Source organism: Notolepis coatsorum, assembly GCF_963971535.1.
Source record: "Notolepis coatsorum genome assembly, chromosome: 7".
Classification (NCBI taxonomy): Eukaryota; Metazoa; Chordata; class Actinopteri; order Aulopiformes; family Paralepididae; genus Notolepis; species Notolepis coatsorum.
Window position 1 is genome coordinate 7,236,339 of NC_140171.1, and position 20,194 is coordinate 7,256,532.

The following is a 20,194-nucleotide window of genomic DNA, read 5'->3' on the forward strand; positions in this document are numbered from 1 at the left end:
GTCCGATATTATCGGCCGATATGGGTATTAAAATGTAATATCGGAAATTATCGGTAAAAAAAAAGGTAAACATTTATTTAACCTTTATTTACCCAGGCAAGCAAGTAAGAACAAATTCTTATTTTTATTTATTGTCAAAAGTATGCATAATGTTGGGGCGGTCGGGTGGCGTAGCGGAGATTGCGCTCGTCACCAATGCAAGAGGCTGCGGTCTCGACTCCCGGAGTCAGCATTGCCCTGCGGCTTGGGCCGATCGTCGTACTAACTAGTTTGGCTGAGTTAGCGGGAGGGAAGTCGTGGGTGGTAATCTGGCGTTGTGGACAGCGACACCTACAGGTCAGGTCTGGGCGCCTGCTCAGCGAAAGGCAGGAAGTGGTGAAGGCAGCGTGACCTCCCACGCGTTACACTTCACCAATGAGAGTCCTCGCTGCCAGGTGAAAAGAGAGCCGCTGGCTGTCGCTGCACGTGTCGGAGGAAGCATGTGGTGGACTTCAGGGTTCCCTTGTACCGACCAGTAGGCAGAACATGCGCACAACGACCAGGTAGGGGGGGGGGGGGGGGGGGGGGGGGGGGAATTGGCATAACGACTAAATTGGGATGGGAGGAAAAGCATAGAAAATCAGGCGGAGAAAAAGAGAAAAAAAAATCAAAAAAATAAAGTATACATAATGTGTTAATTCCACGACAAGAGATATGTAATGTTAATTACCTGAAATTATTCCGAAATATTCCCCGCATATGATGATATCGGTATCGGAAATTAAGAGTTGGACAATATCGGTATATCGGATATCGGTAAAAAAGCCAATATCGAACATCCCTAGTGCAAATGCATGTATGTGAAGGAAGAGAGTTTGTGTACACGTATGTTCAAGAACAGAGAGAATATGAGCGAATGTGTGTGAAGAGAAAGACAGAGTGTGAGAGAGTGTGTCCTCACTTGTGCATGTGTCCGTGTCGTTTCCACGGTAACACGCCCTCTCCCTCCCCCAGGTCAACATCATGGGTTTCATAGCCGAACTGCTGGACTGGTTTGAAGTCCAGAAGCCCGACTTCGTCCAGCCCATACAGCCACTCGAACAGGTCTGTATATGTTTGTATATATATATATATATATATTGAAATTCTGGGCGGCTATGTGGCGTAGTGGGCAAGGCGCTCGCCACAAATACTGGAGACGCTGGGCTCGCCTGTTCGAGCCCAGCGCTCCACATTGCTTTCAGTTTAGCTGGTCGTCCGTACTAATACACATTGGCCGTATTAGGGGGTGGGAAACTGATGGGTGGGGATCGGGCGTTGTGGACAGCGACTCCTACAGGTCGGTTGGTGCACCTGCGCAGTAGAATCAGGAAGTGTCGGGGGCAGCGTGAGCCTCCCACGCGTTACTCCTCGCCACTGAGAGATCGAGCTGCGCAGGTGAAAAGATGCGACTGCTGTTACCTCGAGTACCGGAGGGGACTTGTGCTATGTATGACTTAGTCCACATTGCAGCCGGCTTGTGGGAGGCAAGAAACAGCGTTCGTGACAGGGGAGGGTTGAATTGGACGATACGAAATTGGGATGGGAGAAAAAATATAGAAAATGGAGAAAAAGTGGATAAAAAAATATATATATATATATTGAAATTCTTTATTAGGAATAATCCCTTGAGATGAACCATCTCGTTTTCAAGGAGGTCCCAGATTACAAAATAATCACACTTTTACGACAAGATATTTTACAGACGGTTCAGACAACATCAATCAGACAAACGAACATCAATCAGACAAACGAACAAAACCAAATAACTAAACAAAACAAACAAAGAAAACACAATAGTAACAACTACAATAACTACAACAGAGTACACATAACACATAATTATGTATCATTGCGTCAATGAACTGTGATAATGATGAATGGTCAACATGATGATTAGTCAAAACATGAACAGGTCATCTCAAAGTGAGAGGAAAGAGCAGTTTTAAATAAGTGAAAGGATGTTATCGAACGGATATGAACAGGTAGGTTGTTCCAGTCAGAAGGAGCCTTAAACTTAAATGATTTTTTTTTGCCAACGGATGTGGACACAGTTGGAACTTCAAAATAAACCTGGGAGCAATGTCGTAAACGATGTATGGAAGTGTAAGGTTCCAAATACTGTTTGAGATACCGTGGGTACTGAAAATGAATACATTTGAAAACAAACTGCAAACTTTTGTGTGAAGTATGATGTGTTGTTATTAATACCTGAACACGCGGTTTAAATATGTATTTCCGATGCTGTCAAATATTAGTTGGTCCAGAGATACAAAACACACCTGTATCTTGAGTCGGGATGGATTTTTTTTTTACCCACTTTTTCCCCCTATCTATTTTCTCCCATCCCAATTTCTGTTTCCAATTCTCCCCTCCCCTGTCTTGAACGTTGCTTGACTATGCCCCCCACTGGTCGGTTGTAGGGAGGATAGAAGCCTTGCATCACGTGTCCCCTCCGGTACACGAGGAGGCAGCCTGTCGCATCTTTTCACCTGCCAGCGCAGACTCTCATTGGCGAGGTGTAATGCGTGGGAGGCTCACACTACCCTCGCCACTTCCTGTCTCTGCTGTGCAGGCGTCCCCAACCGACCTGTAGGAGTCGCTGTCCACAACGTCCAGATTACCACCTATCGACTTCCACCCGCTGACTCTGCCAATTGAGCCAGTATGACGGCCGGCCCAAGCCGGAGGCAACGCCGACAGCCGGATTCGAACCCGGTGTCTCTTGCGTTGGTGACGAGCGCAATGTCCGCTGCGCCACCCAGCCGCCCCCTTGAGTCGAAATGGATTATTAATAGGGATGTCCGATATTATCGGCCGATATTGGCATTAAAATATGATATCGGAAATTATCTATCGGTTTTCAAATTATTATTATCTTTTTTTTTTTTACATTTATTTAACCTTTATTTACCCAGGCAAGCAAGTAAGAACTAATTCTGATTTTATTTATTGTCAAAAGTATGCATAATGTTGTGTTAATTCCACGACAAGAGATATGTAATGTTAATTACCTGAAATTATTCCGTTTTGGGGGGGGGGGGCACCCTGCATATATCGGTATCGGTTGATATCGATTGATATCGGTATCGGAAATTAAGAGTTGGACAATATCGGTATATTCGTATCGGTAAAAAAGCCAATATCGAGCATCCCTAATTATTAATGTTATTTTCCATTTATTAACCATGTAATTTATGTACCTCATCGAGAGTTGATGACAGTGGATCTAAAATGTCCGCGGTCGCATTCTGGTCGCATGAGTGACTGACGTGTGAATGTAGAATTGAGGACGAGGCATTAAAGTGACAAAGTCTTGAATGTGTTTCAGACGCCTCCGGCTTGTTGGACTACAGTCCTGTTAGTGGCAACAGCAACAGGTACCTACACGTGCATGTGTACTCTAAAAACAAACACACACACACACTGTATGTAATATCTTCAGTTTGCTCAGCTCTCTCTCAAAGTTACATCTTGAGTCCTGTCCTACAAGATACTGGTCAGACTTCTACTTAACCTTACCCCTTTCGGAGTTGGTTAAGGTTAGAGTTTGTCGCAGAGCATGGCAATAGAATGCCTGTCTTTCTTTCGCCGGAGCAGCAGCCTATTTCCGCTCTGCCGCGCCCCTACTCACATGGGCGCGCGCGTCTATATTAATGCCAGCCCAAGAGTGCTTCGCGTTTCTCTGATTGGCCACGACGCCCATGTGACTGTGGCAGAGCGGAAATAGGCTGCTGCTCCGGCGAAAGAAAGACAGGCGTTCTATTGCCATGCTCTGCGACAAACTCTAACGTGGGATGTCGCGGCCAATCAGAGAAACGCGGAAGCCACTCTTGGGCTGGCATTAATATATAGGCGGGGGGCGTCAGGGTGTTTAGTGTTCGGACTGCTGTGGGGGAAAAGCTGTTTGTGAAGTGTGTGTGTCTGGTTAAAATAGACCTGTAGCGACCTGAGGGCATGCGCTGGATTAAGTGGTGTGCTGGGTGAGAGGGATCGTTGACTATTTCACCAGAGCGGGTGACTGTGCGTGAGGTGTAGATGGAGTCCAGAGAGGGGAGGGGGCAGCCAATTATTTTGGAGGCTGTCTTGGTGATGCGTTGGTCCTTTTCACCATTGTAGACGTCGTGAAGTATAGCGATTGTAAATGAGGGAGACCTCAGTGATCTTCAAGTTTTATAAGGTTTGATACGATATGATAATCCACAAAGAAATCTTGATTTTCTTTTTCTTTTTATGTATTTTTACTTGTCCTAAGCGCACAAATCACTGCAGATATAAGTGTCAAAGGTCATGACCTTTGTATAGCGATGAGTAGGGATGCAGCTAACAGTAGCTATCTCTCTATTTTACACTTACTATACTTTTATACTTGTCTATTTTTATCTAGCACAATCTCTGGAGCAAAACAGAAAGAAGCATTTTATATAAAAGTATTCTGTACTTCCGTATGACAACTAATAAATAAAAAACTTGAACTTGAGCTACACATCTCATCCCGGTGGAAACAGTGTTGCAGTGGTTTTCTGTCATTGCTGCTTAGCGGGGGAGCTGCTAGTGAAGGGGATTGACCTCTGACCCTCACACCTGCTCTGTTCTGTGCACCAGTATTGTTCTCAGGACAGGTCTGTAATGTGACAAAATCAATACATACATCATTTGTGGACTAAAAAATTCAACTAAATTGGATGACGTGACTAAAATAACCAAGATGAATGCAACATTTTAGTAAATACATTTACATTTAGTAGTCATTTAGCTGACGCTTTAATCCAAAGCGATTTACATGTTCTGTACAACCACCAGGGGGCGACAGTGGCTCAGGAGATGGAGCAGTTGTCTGGTAATCAGAAGGTTCCTCCCGGGCGCCTGTACGTTAATGCCAAGCAAGCAGTGCAAAAATGCTTCCGCATTCGTCACCGCACGCTAGTGCGGTAAAGCGCCCTTCTTTTCAGACAAATGCTACCGTGCGTGCACCGGCGGCGGCGTGCTCGCTCAGGTGCGTGCGTGCGCCGGCGTGCTCGCGCGAGGTGCCCGCGCATGCGACACGAGCGGAGCTCAATATATATAAGTCACCGCCCCTTATTCAGTATCCAACAAATAGCTCAATTGGCAAGGACACATGGCTGTGGATCCTATGGCTTGTTTGCTGGCGAGTTCGAATCCCATCGAAAATATTTTTTAACGTGATTTTTTTTTAACGTGTATTCTTTCGCCGATTAAGGTTAGGCATTGTTTCGGAGTTGGTTAAGGTTAGAACGGTTAAGTTTAGGCGCTGTTAAGGAGCTGGTTAAGGTTAGAGTTTGTCAAAGAGAATGGCAATATAATTTCTATGGTTAAGGTTAAGGTTAGGCATTGTTTCGGAGTTGGTTAAGGTTAGAACGGTTAAGTTTAGGCGCTGTTAAGGAGCTGGTTATGGTTAGAGTTTGTCAAAGAGAATGGCAATAGACAGCCTATTTCCGCGAAAATGAAAGGCGCATTACTGCATGCCACTACGGTAAATTTTTGCACTGCTTGCTTGGCATAAAGCTACACGCCTCCCGGGCAGAGTGTCGAGGTGTCCTTGAGGCATGGTTGCCTCCGTCGGTGTGTGAGTGTGAGGAACAAGAATTGTAAAGCGCTTTGGATAAAAGCTGTTATGTAAATGCACCATTTACAACAAGTCAGCAGGACGGGTGCAACTATGGTCAAACAGTGTCGAACTTGCGTGCTACAGTCTTCAGACATTATTAGCATAGTAGGTAGTAATATAGGCAAGGAAGATTACCTAGTAGCACTTTCTTTTCCTTCTCTCTTTAGTTACTCTCTGTGTGTGTGTGTGTGTGTGTGTGTGTGTGTAGGTAGCTCTGTGTGTGTGTGTGTGTGTGTGTGTGTGTGTGTGTGTGTGTGTGTAGGTAGCTCGGTGTGTGTGTGTGTGTGTTCGTGAGGGAGGGAGAGATAGTGTGTGTGTGTGTGTGTGTGTGTGTGTGTGTGTGTATATATAATGTGTGTATCTGTTAGCTAGCTTGTTTTTGATGAGCAAGACGCTCAGACCAAGAACATTGGCACCACGACACGATAGGGACACACTGTGAATGGGTCACATCATAAACACACACACATGTACAGACACACACACACACACACACACACACACACACACACACACACACACACACACACACACACACACACACACACACACACACACACACACACACACACACACACACACACACACACACACACACACACACACACACACACACACACACACACACTCTTCAGCGTCCCTCTCTGACCCACATCCTGTGTGTGTGTGTGTGTGTGTGTGTGTGTAACTTAATTAATTCATACACACCAGACTGGTTTGTTTCTTATCAACTGTGGTTGAGTGAGTCTGTCTGAACGAGAACTATAGGAGGGAGTTTGTTTGTTGCGTGTGTGTGTGTGTGTGTGTGTGTGTGTGTGTGTGTGTGTGCGTGTGCGCGTGTGCGTGCGTACAGACGTGTTTGAGAGTCGAGAGGTTTTCAAGAGTTTTATCTGTCACGGCATAAGACAGCAGCACACACATGCCCCTAAGTACTTGGAACCTGTCAAATACAGAGGAATCATTTCTCGACAGGGATTAAATGTAATGTAATGAAGTATAACTTAATGAATTCACACACACATCAAACAGCTACTGTAGCAGCATCAGTCAGTGATAGAAACTGGTTTGTTATAATCTGTGGTTGAGTGAGTGAATGAGGACTGGGCGGGGGGAGTCACCGAGGAGGCAGTTGTGCTTTGAGGCGTACATCTCATGTCAAAAACACAAATTAAAATGAAAATACCGGTATTGCTGTTCCCAAGGGGCTAGGTTCTAGGTTCCTATTAATTTTATGAATGTATGAAAGGGCTGCAATCAATACTTCTCCCCCATGCACACACATACATGCATTACACACCCACACACACACACATACATGCATACACACGCAGCAACAACGTTTTACTATACTTGTGAGGACATGTGTATTGACTTACATTCATTCCCTAGCCACTTAATCATAACCCTAACTGTAACTGAGGGGTACAATTCCCTGACTGTATTGATAAGTATGGTATCATTAAACCACTACCGCTTTATGTACTTTAACTACTGGCCACACAGTACATGATATAGATATGATGAACACTTTCCCACCATGAAACCAAGTCCACACAAATGTATAAGTCGAATATTTAATATATAGCAAAGGGTATATACAACGTTCACTTAATGACATTTATGATTTGAATGCACTTGTAAGGCAAATGAGTATTCGTAGGCAGATCAACATTGAATGTCCAATCTCTGGTTACGCAGGAAGCAAGTATACAACCTGGTTCTTTAGGGAACTATAGCGATGGTACTTAATGATTATAGCTGGATATACTAAAGGGGGGTCCTGCTGGTTGTAAGTCAGTAGGGGGGGGGGGGTTAGGAGAGCCGCCGGCGATATCCCATCTGGCCAACGATTTCTTGGGAGAATTCAGAGTGCTGAACACGGTGCCCACAGAACCTTGGTCCACAGATGAATACAGTTGGGCCCTCTTGTAGACGGTAGCTGCCGGTCCACAACGAAGAGACGTGAGGCGACCTCACTCGGGGTAGAGCGCCGTCTCACCTGGACTCCTCTCGGGGGGTAGTTCCAACACTCACCAGTGTTGGCTGTTATCCATGGCATAAATCAAAGCACCCAAAGCAAGTAGATAATCCAAGCCGTGTAGGGCTCGCCGTCGTCCGGGTAAGGTAATCCAATGTGCAGGTCCACTCGTCCTAGCCCAGAACTCCTCGGATGAAAGCACCACACGTGGTCTGCCCAGCCTGGTTAAGACTCTAGATAACGCGAGGAAACGATGGGGGTACTACTCACTGTATAACTCTAACCGAACGATGCACCATACATAATAGACTATTATTAACTTAATAGAAATACGTCCCACTCGACGGTATAGTGCCAAACTATGACAATTTCAACTATTAATCCACACGATGTCTCAATGCCATTCTGAGGCCAAGTTGACCATACTGCACCACACGTGTATCGTGGGTGAGGCTTAACGTCTTGCCACTAGGTTGGAGGGTAAAGAACTAAGGGCTAAGGGACTAAAAAGGGCAGTTCTACTTTACTTGCGCCATATATGTATGCGCTGTGAACAAATAGTACCATTCGTATTTCGCCAGACGTATTCCTACGCGGAACCGGGCTAGTAACGACATGTTCGTCGGCACGATTGAACTTGAACCAAGGGGCTTGGCTGCTGGCGCCAAGTTCTTGTCCAATGAGAGAATGAAACTATTATGGGCTGTTAGTAGACTAAAGGGATATTCAGTGTATATGTACAAGGAATATACAAGGGATATCAAACGATATACAAATACTATTAAATATATATCCATAAATAAATATATATATTCGGTTTAATCTGATCCTTCACAACACTAACCTTAACCCCCTAACCCGATAATCAAAAGTGTTAAATGTCCTCACAACCCAAAATGTCCTCACATTAAAGGTGGTTTGTCAAAGAGTCTGTTCTCACAAGTATAGTTACACACACACACACACACAAACAAACAAACACAAACTCTCTAGTTTGTTTTGAGTAAATGAGGTGTGAGTAAGCAGTGTTATATCTGTTGTTCTTCTCCAGCGGTTCTCCGTCGTTCATCTTCAAGCAGCCCTTTGTGCCCATCTGTTCTCCAGTGTCACCTGGTAAGGAACAGTGAGGGGGATTATGGGAAATGTAGTCTTGCTTTTATCTTCATAGACTCATTGACGTGTGTTCTTATCTGTCACTCCAGAGGGCAAAGCCTGGACCAAGAAACACATGAGGTCAGTAGCTAAAATGACAGCTGACACTGTCTGTTCATGAAATACTATTTCATTACTTTCAGACATCACACACACACCAAATATGATTTCAACCTCTATTTATGGTGTTCTCTTCTTTTCTGTCCCATACTTAACCCATCCATCCATCCATCCATCCATCCAACCATCCATCCATCAACCCACCTATCCATCCATCATTCATCCATCAACCCATCCACTCATCTCTCTCTCTCTCTCTCTCTCTCTCTCTCTCTCTCTCTCTCTCTCTCTCCTCTCTCTCTCTCTCTCTCTCTCTCTCTCTCTCTCTCGCCCTCGCCCTCGCCCTCTCCCTCTCCCTCTCCCTCTCCCTCTCTCTCTCCCTCCCTCCCTCTCTCTCTCCCTCTCTCTCTCCCTCCCTCTCTCCCTCCCTCTCCCCCTCCCTCTCTCCCCCCCCTCTCTCTCTCTCTCCCTCTCCCCCTCCCTCTCTCTCTCCCCCCCCCTCCCTCTCTCTCTCCCTCTCTCTCTCCCCCCCTCTCTCCCTCCCTCTCTCTCTCCCTCTACCCCCCCCCCCCCCTCTCTAGTCGCCCCCTCTCCGCGGTGACCTTCAGCATACCGTTCGGCCTGGACAGTGATGTGGACGTTGTCATGGGCAACCCCATAGCGTCCGTCCTGCGCTCCGTCAGCACCGACAGCCTGGCGGCCGTATGCGTCCCCGCCGCCGTGACCCGGGTCCCCTACAGCCCTCCGGAGGACCTCAGCCACCTGGTCAGCGCCTCTGCCCCCTCGCAGCGCTCCTCCTGGGGGCCTCACCCCGCCCCCCCGCTGGGGGAACTGCCCACCATAGAGGAGGCCCGGCAGGAGGGCCACACTCTGGGCAAAGCCAGGAAGGAGGCCCCGGTAAATGTCCAACCCCCGCTTCCCCACCCACCCAACCCACCCACCCCCCCAATGTACAGTTTCCTCCCCCTCAAATGTATATATTCTCTTTGAGAAACTCTGTCTGTAAATAAACAGTACTGTATATTTGTAGATGTGGTATATTCTGTACATTTCTAAGGGTTAATTACAGTGCATTATAGGTTGCTAACTAGAGGGAAGAAGGACAGAATGATTAGAATGGTCCTCATCTGACTCCAAAATAGCCAGTATCAGCACACTGGCTCCATTCAAACACATTCAGTCCACACAAATCAAAAAGTAGAAAGAAAAAATAACCAAACCATTAAACCCCAGTAATTAAGTTCCCAGGTAGTGATTTTTACTTTTAAACACATTTGGAAGAAATACAATCAAAATCTCACATACCCTTTAAAGAAAATGAAACCAAATCAAAATTTTCATTCTACTCTCTGGTTATGAAATGCCAGTCAATGGTACCACATAGATCTGGTATGTCATAAATGTCTGGATGTAACAGTACTGTCTATCTGTATGTCATGTATGTCATATATGTTATGATGAATTGAAAATGGGGGACCCTGATGTAAACAAGACGAACGTCTTTCTCTGGTCTGCATCCCCTTAACAATTGTGTGTATTGAGCCGTACTGTATTGTACCCATTCTGCAATCTGTTAATACAATTTTCAATCAATCAATCAAGGAGGCGGAGAAGAAGGCAAAGGCGGAGGTGAAAGCAGAAAAAGGAGGAAGAGGAGGAGGGGCGGGAGGAAGGCCCGAGCCCCGGTTGCGTCCTGAAGGAGCCCCCGCCGGCTTCTTCCTCCACTCCCCCGAGGCCGACGCCTCCGCCGCCCAGCTCAGCAGCTCCGCGCCCGGCCGCTCCGGCATGTTCTACCGGCCCGTCGGAGGGGAGGCGGCGGCGGGGGAGGGGGGGGAGAGGAGGCGGGCGACGAGGGGCGGGGAGAGGGGCAGGCGGACGTCCGACATGTCGCGCGACGACGACTCCGTGCTGCGCGACGGCAGCGTGGACTCCTCCGAGGCCTCGGACGATCTCCCCGGGAGGAACGTCCCCGGGAACATTCGCCCTGGAAACGGTCAACGCCAGGGCGACCACAGCAACAGCCCGCACATGACGAGCTTCGCCGAGCGCCGGGACATCAGGAGGAGACAGACGCCGGCACCGGGGCAGGAGTCGCCCTCCTCCTCCGCGCCCAACACCCCGGGGACGCCGCACCGCCAAGACAGCCCGGGGCCCGCCGGGGGACCCCCCGAGCCGGGCTCCGACGCCGCCTGGGAGCTGGGCGCCCGTCTGGAGGAGAAGCGCAGGAGCATCGACTCCCAGAAGAGACGCATCGAAGCCATCTTCGCCAAGCACCGGCAGAGGCTGGGCAAGACGGCCTTCCTGCAGCTGAAGAGGGAGCAGGGGGAGGGGGAGGGCGGAGGGGAGGAGGCGGGAGACGACCTCACCACCCTGGACGAGCGTCTCACCTGCATGGAGGAGCAGCTGGAGCACGAGGAGGAGAAGGAGAAGGAGAAGGAGGAGGAGGGGGTGAAGGAGAAAGGGAAGCCAGGCGCGGGGCACCACGCCCAGCCCGCGCCGCGGCTGGAGAAACAGGTCACGTTCTCCATGGACGCCGGGAAGGAGGAGGGGGAGAAGGGGGAGAAGGAGAGAGCGGGGAAGAAGGAGAAAGGAGGTGAGACTCCCCTGATGGAGTACAACGAGGTGGTGCAGAAACTGAGCGACGCGCTGAAGTCGCTGCAGAGCGACATGCAGAAGCTGACGGAGCAGCAACAGGGGCTCATGGGCGACAACAAGACCAAATCCACACCCAGGGCTGCGCCCAAATCCACACCCAAGTCTGCGCCCAAATCCACACCCAGGTCTGCGCCCAAATCCACACCCAAGTCTGCGCCCAAATCCACACCCAAGTCTGCGCCCAAATCCACACCCAAAATCAACCCCATGCGGACACCACCCAGAACCCCTCCCCGCACCCCCACCAGAACCCCGCCCCGCACCCCCACTAAGACTCCCACCGGGAGCGCCGCCACTCAGGCCTGGGTGATCCCGACCCCCTCTCGACGCTCGCACCTCCACCCCTCCTCCTCCACTCCTCCCATCTCCTCCTCCTGCCCCGCCCCCCGCACAAAGATCCACTCGTCCAGCCCCAAGCACCACCGGCCCCAGCGTCCCGCCGTCCACCACCACCACCACCAGGCGCACCCGCGCCCCAGCGAGCTCAAGTTCCCGCCGCTCACGCGCGTCCTCACCCCGCCGCAGAACGTGGACACCCTGCCCCACCTGCGCCGCGTCTCCCCCAGCAAGTGTCAGGTGCAGACGTCGTCGTCCTTCCGCATCGGAGGGCCGGCGCTCCGCACTCCCCACCAGCGGGACGCCGCCGCCCTTCCCCCGCCGCCCGCCCCCCAGCTCGCCCAGCAGGAGGAGAGCGCCTCCGAGACGGGCTCCAGCGAGACGCCCACCCAGTTCAGCCTGGAGCTGGAGCTGGAGCGGGAGGAGGACGAGGAGGAGGCGGGAGGCCTGGCCGTCTTTCCGCGGCCCCCCAGGAGAGAGCGCAGGGCCGGCAGCAGCTCCGGCGCCCCGTCGGAGTGTTCGTTCGAGAGCGAGACCCTATCGCTGTCGGCCGCGTACAGCGCCCCGGGGGAGGGGGAGGGGGCGGGGGCGGAGCCGGGGAACCGCTGCGGCCTGATCGAGGCGGCGCTGTCGCTCCTCGAAGGGCCGCGGGGGGCGGGCCGGAGCGGCGACGAGGGGCGGGACATCTTCTCCTCCGATTCTATGAGCGACAGGACGGAGGAGGAGTCGTCGGCCGTGGAGGCGGAGCTGACCGCAGTACCGGCGGTGGCCACTGTGGAGCCGCTGCTGGACCTGGCAGCAGCGGGAGCCGGGGAGTCTGCGGAGGAACCGACGCGACCCCAGGAGGAGAGACAGACGGAGCCCGCGGGGCAGACGGAGCAGGAGGCGAGAGGGGGGGTAGGGTTCTTCTTCAAGGTGAGTTTGAGGAAAGGAGGGAGGGAGTGGCTTATCTTACATCATAAGGAGAGTTGGGCATCGTTTGGATTTGAACGATTCCGGTTCCGATTCTCCATTTCGATTCCTGTTCTAAACGATTCTCGATTCCGATTCTTTGAGGTGCAGGTCAAAACAGGTCACAGCTTATTTCGCAGGAGATTTTTTTCATACTATTCACATTGTCAGTTGACTTGATACAGTTTAATTTGGTTGCTGTACTGTAACTAGGGTATTAATTAACAAAGTAATTTTTTTAAAAATTTAAGAATCGAAATGCAAATATGTTACTTCCAGAACCGGAAGTTAGGAAGCGGTTCCTATTAGAACCGGTTCTCGGTGCCCAACCCTAATCATAAGCACACACTGGTATTTTATAACATGTATATTTTTGTATTTTTCTATGTTTGATTTTACAAAACATGGGAAGTTCTCGATAAGCCTCTAGGCCTTCTAACTTCTCCTTCACAATATGGTTATAACTGGTGGCTGGGTGGCGTAGCGGCGATTGCGCTCGTCACCAATGCAAGAGGCTGCGGTCTCGACTCCCCGGAGTCGGCATTGCCTGCGGCTTGGGCCAGTCGTCATACTATTTCAATTGGCAGAGGTATAGCGGGTGGAAAGTCGATGGGTGGGGATCGGACGTTGTGGACAGCGACTCCTACAGGTCGGTTGGGTGACGCCTGCACAGCAGAGACAGGAAGTATCGGGGGCAGTGTGAGCCTCCCACGCGTTACTCCTCGCCACTGAGAGTCCGCGCTGTCTGGTGAAAAGATGCGACAGGCTGCCTCCTCGTGTACCGGAGGGGACACGTGATGTAAGGCTTCTATCCTCCCTACAACCGACCAGTCGGAGGCATCGTCTAGCAACGTTCAAGATACAGGAGGGGAGAATTGAAGGGAAAAAGAATTAGCGATACGAAATTGGGATGGGAGAACATTTTAAAATAAGGAGAAAAAAGTGGATAAAAAAAAAACAATATGGTTATAACTTATGTATTTTTTTTTTTACTTTTGTTTAACTGTAAATAAATACAAAAAAATACAAATGTTGCGAGATCAACGGTATGCAGCATACCTCGTTATGAAACGGGTCACATGACGGGTGGCAGGTTGGTTGGGCAGGCCGCTGGCTGGTAATCGCAGGGTTGCTGGTTTGATCCCCACAGTACCGACCGTGCCAATTGATCTCAAAACCCCTGCCCTCATTTCTTGATCTTCCAATCACAACTGTTGCGTGTGAAAAGAGGGCGGGGTTTGAGAAGTGCCGATGAGCATGGGAACATGGAACCGACCTGCTCCAAGGACGGCTATTGAAACGTAGCAAACATTAACTAAAGCAGGCGGCTGCTTGTAATGTCATTGTAGTTGTATCTGTCCTTACAAATAAACTCTTACATATAATCAGTTTTTTCCTAAGGGATATACAGTTATTGAATGGTGTTGTTTATTAAACAATGGGTCGTGGGCCTGCACTAGTCCGTTTAATGAGTCAAGTCAAGTCAAGAGTTTTATTTGTCACGGCATACAAGCATACAGTGAAATGCGGGAGGTCATGCCCGCAGCGATTGTGCAATAATACAAGTAATAAGAATAAGACATTGTTGACAGAATCCGGCTATAGGGCGACAATAATGTGGTCAAGAGGCATGGTTTCTATCTTTAGCCTTTAACTGGCGTGGGTTTATTTATTCACATGGCAGAGCAGCAGTTCCAGAGTTCTCCTCTCACTGAGAGGCTGGGGGGGAAAGAGAGAGTGGGAGGAGACATCTATATTTATACTCGCCACCTGGTGGTGTTCCTGAGTGGGTCCGCCTAGAGCGCCCTCTAGTGGAAACAGTTATATATGCAGTTAGACAGTTACTAACAATCCTACACAGAACCTCTGACCTCAACAGACATAACAGGTATAATGTACATAAAGTTTACAAAAAGCATGGTAAAAGACATGCTAAGGTCCCGCGATAGTGCAATACAACGTTATGTAATGAGCCTGGGGTCATAGGTTAAACTAGACTAGTGGGTTGTGAGCTGAAGAGGTTTAAGTACCCATGGTGTGTGTGTGTGTGTGTGTGTGTGTGTGTGTGTGTGTGTGTGTGTGTGTGTGTGTGTGTGTGTGTGTGTGTGTGTGTGTGTGTGTGTGTGTGTGTGTGTGTGTGTGTGTGTGTGTGTGTGTGTGTGTGTGTGTGTGTGTGTGTGTGTGTGTGTGTGTGTGTGTGTGTGTGTGTGTGTGTGTGTGTGTGTGTGTGTGTGCGTGTGTAGGATGAGGGGCACAGCGAGGAGGAGATGGCCCAGCGGAGGGCACTCCTGATGGAGAGACAGCAGAGGAGAACTGAGGAGCTGAGGAAGAGGAGACAATGGCATGATGCAGAGAGGTAACACACTCACTCACGCACACGCACACGCACACACACACACACACATGCACACACTAGGGCTGAGCCCAAACGTTTTAACGTTCAAACCTTCGTTCGTTACGTTGGCATTCTAATTCTAAATCAACATTAGAAGTATTTTATTTTATTATTATTATTATTATTATTATTATTATTTTTTTTCATTCTGTTTAAACCAATGGGGTTTTTCTTCACAGTTTCAGATACAGATTAGGCTACACTAATATTATAGTATTAAAAGAAACTGATGAGTTATATTCATTAAAGAAAGTTGATTTAGTTGGGCTGGGGCTTCTCCCTGGGCTGGGGGTCTGGGGCTGGAAAGTTGATTTAATAAAAGAAAAACGACTCATTTAATCAGATTAATCACTTTATTCAAATTGAGGATTTAGTTTGAGGATATATAAAAAAAGAAAAAAAATGTATTAAAAAAAATGCAAGTTCTTTTTTTATTTGAATTTTTTTTATTAAAACAAAGGTTTGAACGTCCGTTCGAAAAACCCTGACGAAGTTCGAATCCCAAAAACAGGCTTCGGGGACAGCCTTAGCACGCACACGCACACACACACGCACACGCACACACACACGCACACACACACACACACGCACACACACACGCACACACACACACACACACACACACACACACACACACACACACACACACACACACACACACACACACACACACACACACACACACACACACACACACAGTGCTTACAGGTCTCAGCACCATGAACCAAAACTTGTCAACTCAAACATCAAAAGACATAATGTAAGTTATGATGAGTAGATATAGGTGTGATCAGTTTCTAAACATCAATCAAAGTAACGTTTTTGTTCTCAGGCCGACCTCCTTGGAGGAGAGAGGAGGCTCTCCTTGTCATACCCCTCCCCCTCCCCAGGGCACCTCCCCCTCCCCCACCCCCCCGGCCACGCCGGTGCGGCGCGGTGACTTCACGCGCACCGAGTACGCCCACCGGCAGCAGATCAGGATCATGTCTGACCTGGAGAAGGTGCTGCGGCAGAAACCGGCCAATCAGGGGCGAGTCGTCGCCGCCGGCGTCGCCAACAAGAAGAGCCGCACTCGGGCGCGACCTCGCAGCGCCACCCGGGGGGAGGAGTCGAAGCTGTCCTGCAGTCCGGCCAAGGGGTCTGCCGGTGAGTAGGGCGGGGCAATTAATCGGAAAATAAATCGCATTCTCGATTCATAGACCTATGCAATCTCATTTCTAAATGATGACTATTTTTTTTTATAAAAAAAAATATATATATATCTTTTTTTACTTTACTTTTTTAAATGACGACGATTCTGACTTGAGTTATTTTGTATGTTACAAGAGACTTTTAAGTTTAAGTCAAGCACTTTCATATATGTTATGTTGTCTGTTTAAGAAAGAGTGCAATAAATGTTTTTATTGAAAAAAAAAAAAAAACGTGTGAGAGAATCGTGATCTCAATTTTTAGAGAGAAAAATCGTGATTCACATTTTAGCAAGAATCGCCCCCAGCCCTAGTGGTAATGTAGACTTACTGACCAGCCCTAGTGGTAATGTAGACTTACTGACCAGCCCTAGTGGTAATGTAGACTTACTGACCAGCCCTAGTGGTAATGTAGACTTACTGACCAGATCTACTGGTAATGTAGACTTACTGACCAGATCTACTGGTAATGTAGACTTACTGACCAGCCCTAGTGGTAATGTAGACTTACTGACCAGCCCTAGTGGTAATGTAGACTTACTGACCAGCCCTAGTGGTAATGTAGACTTACTGACCAGATCTACTGGTAATGTAGACTTACTGACCAGATCTACTGGTAATGTAGACTTACTGACCAGATCTACTGGTAATGTAGACTTACTGACCAGATCTACTGGTAATGTAGACTTACTGACCAGCCCTACTGGTAATGTAGACTTACTGACCAGATCTACTGGTAATGTAGACTTACTGACCAGATCTACTGGTAATGTAGACTTACTGACCAGATCTACTGGTAATGTAGACTTACTGACCAGCCCTACTGGTAATGTAGACTTACTGACCAGATCTACTGGTAATGTAGACTTACTGACCAGATCTACTGGTAATGTAGACTTACTGACCAGCCCTACTGGTAATGTAGACTTACTGACCAGCCCTACTGGTAATGTAGACTTACTGACCAGCCCTACTGGTAATGTAGACTTACTGACCAGCCCTACTGGTAATGTAGACTTACTGACCAGATCTACTGGTAATGTAGACTTACTGACCAGCCCTACTGGTAATGTAGACTTACTGACCAGCCCTACTGGTAATGTAGACTTACTGACCAGATCTACTGGTAATGTAGACTTACTGACCAGATCTACTGGTAATGTAGACTTACTGACCAGATCTACTGGTAATGTAGACTTACTGACCAGCCCTACTGGTAATGTAGACTTACTGACCAGCCCTACTGGTAATGTAGACTTACTGACCAGCCCTACTGGTAATGTAGACTTACTGACCAGATCTACTGGTAATGTAGACTTACTGACCAGATCTACTGGTAATGTAGACTTACTGACCAGATCTACTGGTAATGTAGACTTACTGACCAGATCTACTGGTAATGTAGACTTACTGACCAGATCTACTGGTAATGTAGACTTACTGACCAGATCTACTGGTAATGTAGACTTACTGACCAGATCTACTGGTAATGTAGACTTACTGACCAGATCTACTGGTAATGTAGACTTACTGACCAGATCTACTGGTAATGTAGACTTACTGACCAGATCTACTGGTAATGTAGACTTACTGACCAGATCTACTGGTAATGTAGACTTACTGACCAGCCAAGAGATCTACTGGTAATGTAGACTTACTGACCAGCCAAGAGATCTACTGGTAATGTAGACTTACTGACCAGCCAAGGGATCTACTGGTAATGTAGACTTACTGACCAGCCAAGAGATCTACTGGTAATGTAGACTTACTGACCAGCCAAGAGATCTACTGGTAATGTAGACTTACTGACCAGCCAAGGGATCTACTGGTAATGTAGACTTACTGACCAGCCAAGGGATCTACTGGTAATGTAGACTTACTGACCAGCCAAGAGATCTACTGGTAATGTAGACTTACTGACCAGCCAAGAGATCTACTGGTAATGTAGACTTACTGACCAGCCCTACTGGTAATGTAGACTTACTGACCAGCCAAGAGATCTACTGGTAATGTAGACTTACTGACCAGCCCTACTGGTAATGTAGACTTACTGACCAGCCCTACTGGTAATGTAGACTTACTGACCAGCCAAGAGATCTACTGGTAATGTAGACTTACTGACCAGCCCTACTGGTAATGTAGACTTACTGACCAGCCAAGAGATCTACTGGTAATGTAGACTTACTGACCAGCCAAGAGATCTACTGGTAATGTAGACTTACTGACCAGCAAAGAGATCTACTGGTAATGTAGACTTACTGACCAGCTGGCCAACCAGGCCAACACAGTGTCAACACAGTGTCAGTACTAGATTAGACTAAAACTGAGGGCCAACATAGTGTTGACACAGTGTCAGTACTAGATTAGACTAGATTAAACTAGATTAGACTAGACTAGACTAGATTAGATTAGACTAAAAATGATGGCCAACACAGTGTCAGTACTAGATTAGACTAGATTAAACTAGATTAGACTAAAGATGATGGCCAACACAGTGTCAGTACTAGATTAGACTAGATTAAACTAGATTAGACTAAAGATGATGGCCAACACAGTGTCAGTACTAGATTAGACTACATTAGACGAAAGCTTTCTGCTGACTGACAATTTCACACGGATGTTTTGAAAACAAAGCTTTTTGGGGGGTTTGTTTCTTCATTTTCTTTCTTTCTTTCTCTCTCTCTCTCTCTGTCTGTCTTTCTCTCCCCCTCTCTCTCTCTCTCCCCCTCTCTCTTTCTCTCTCTCTCTCTCCCTCTCCAGGCTCTAAGTTGACCAAGGTCTACTCTCACTCCTCCCTCAACCTGGCAGCCACGACTGATGAACAAGGAAACAATGCCACTGACTCCAACAAGATGGCGCCCAGGTACACGGCTGCACCAGCCTGGGTCCATTAGCCTTTTGAACCCTTTGTGGTGTACGATCACACTGGTGTGATTTAGAATTTTGAGCACAGAACATTCTTAAATGAAACAACGCGACTACCGGTGAATGGAGTTCTAGAATTCTGTACTTTGCTTTCATTTGATGTCATGGACATCAGTTCTAGACGTACGCCTTACTCTCCTCTTAAAGGCCAATGGAATCATATTATTTTCTTATTGTCAATATATGAACAACAACATACGAAAAGGCCACAACCTACAGTGCATCTCTTCTGCTCTCAATACTCGTCCTACTCTCTCCTACGCTTAGGAGCTCTCAACCAGGAAGTAAGGTATCCTCTGGAAAAAGAGGGGCATCGTAGTTATTACAAAATGTACTTCAACCGGCAACAAGCTGTGGATCTATCCATGTAGAGCAGTAAACAGAACAACAAGCTTTGGATCTATCCATGTAGAGCAGTAAACAGCACAACAAGCTATTGATCTATCCATGTAGAGCAGTAAACAGAACAACAAGCTATTGATCTATCCATGTAGAGCAGTAAACAGAACAACAAGCTATTGATCTATCCATGTACAGCAGTAAACAGAACAACAAGCTATTGATCTATCCATGTAGAGCAGTAAACGGAACAACAAGCTATTGATCTATCCATGTAGAGCAGTAAACAGCACAACAAGCTGTGGATCTATCCATGTAGAGCAGTAAACAGAACAACAAGCTGTGGATCTATCCATGTAGAGCAGTAAACAGAACAACAAGCTGTGGATCTATCCATGTACAGCAGTAAACAGAACAACAAGCTGTTGATCTATCCATGTAGAGCAGTAAACAGAACAACAAGCTGTTGATCTATCCATGTAGAGCAGTAAACAGAACAACAAGCTGTGGATCTATCCATGTAGAGCAGTAAACAGAACAACAAGCTGTGGATCTATCCATGTAGAGCA

At 47.7% G+C, this 20,194-nt stretch overlaps 1 protein-coding gene across 1 annotated transcript in view; it reads left to right on the top strand.

Annotated features, from left to right (window-relative positions):
* The window catches only part of LOC311232605 (calmodulin-regulated spectrin-associated protein 3-like), a gene marked incomplete at both ends in the record, with an annotated part of 58,552 nt that overhangs the window by 20,734 nt on the left and 17,624 nt on the right, over positions 1 to 20,194 (top strand). The window contains 10 exons of the mRNA XM_084319465.1: positions 846 to 852; positions 994 to 1,087; positions 3,350 to 3,398; positions 8,677 to 8,738; positions 8,828 to 8,858; positions 9,419 to 9,734; positions 10,440 to 12,743; positions 15,023 to 15,135; positions 16,007 to 16,320; positions 19,122 to 19,224. Of these exons, the coding sequence (XP_084175591.1) occupies positions 846 to 852; positions 994 to 1,087; positions 3,350 to 3,398; positions 8,677 to 8,738; positions 8,828 to 8,858; positions 9,419 to 9,734; positions 10,440 to 12,743; positions 15,023 to 15,135; positions 16,007 to 16,320; positions 19,122 to 19,224 (3,393 nt within the window). The remainder of the gene's footprint in view (positions 1 to 845; positions 853 to 993; positions 1,088 to 3,349; positions 3,399 to 8,676; positions 8,739 to 8,827; positions 8,859 to 9,418; positions 9,735 to 10,439; positions 12,744 to 15,022; positions 15,136 to 16,006; positions 16,321 to 19,121; positions 19,225 to 20,194) is intronic.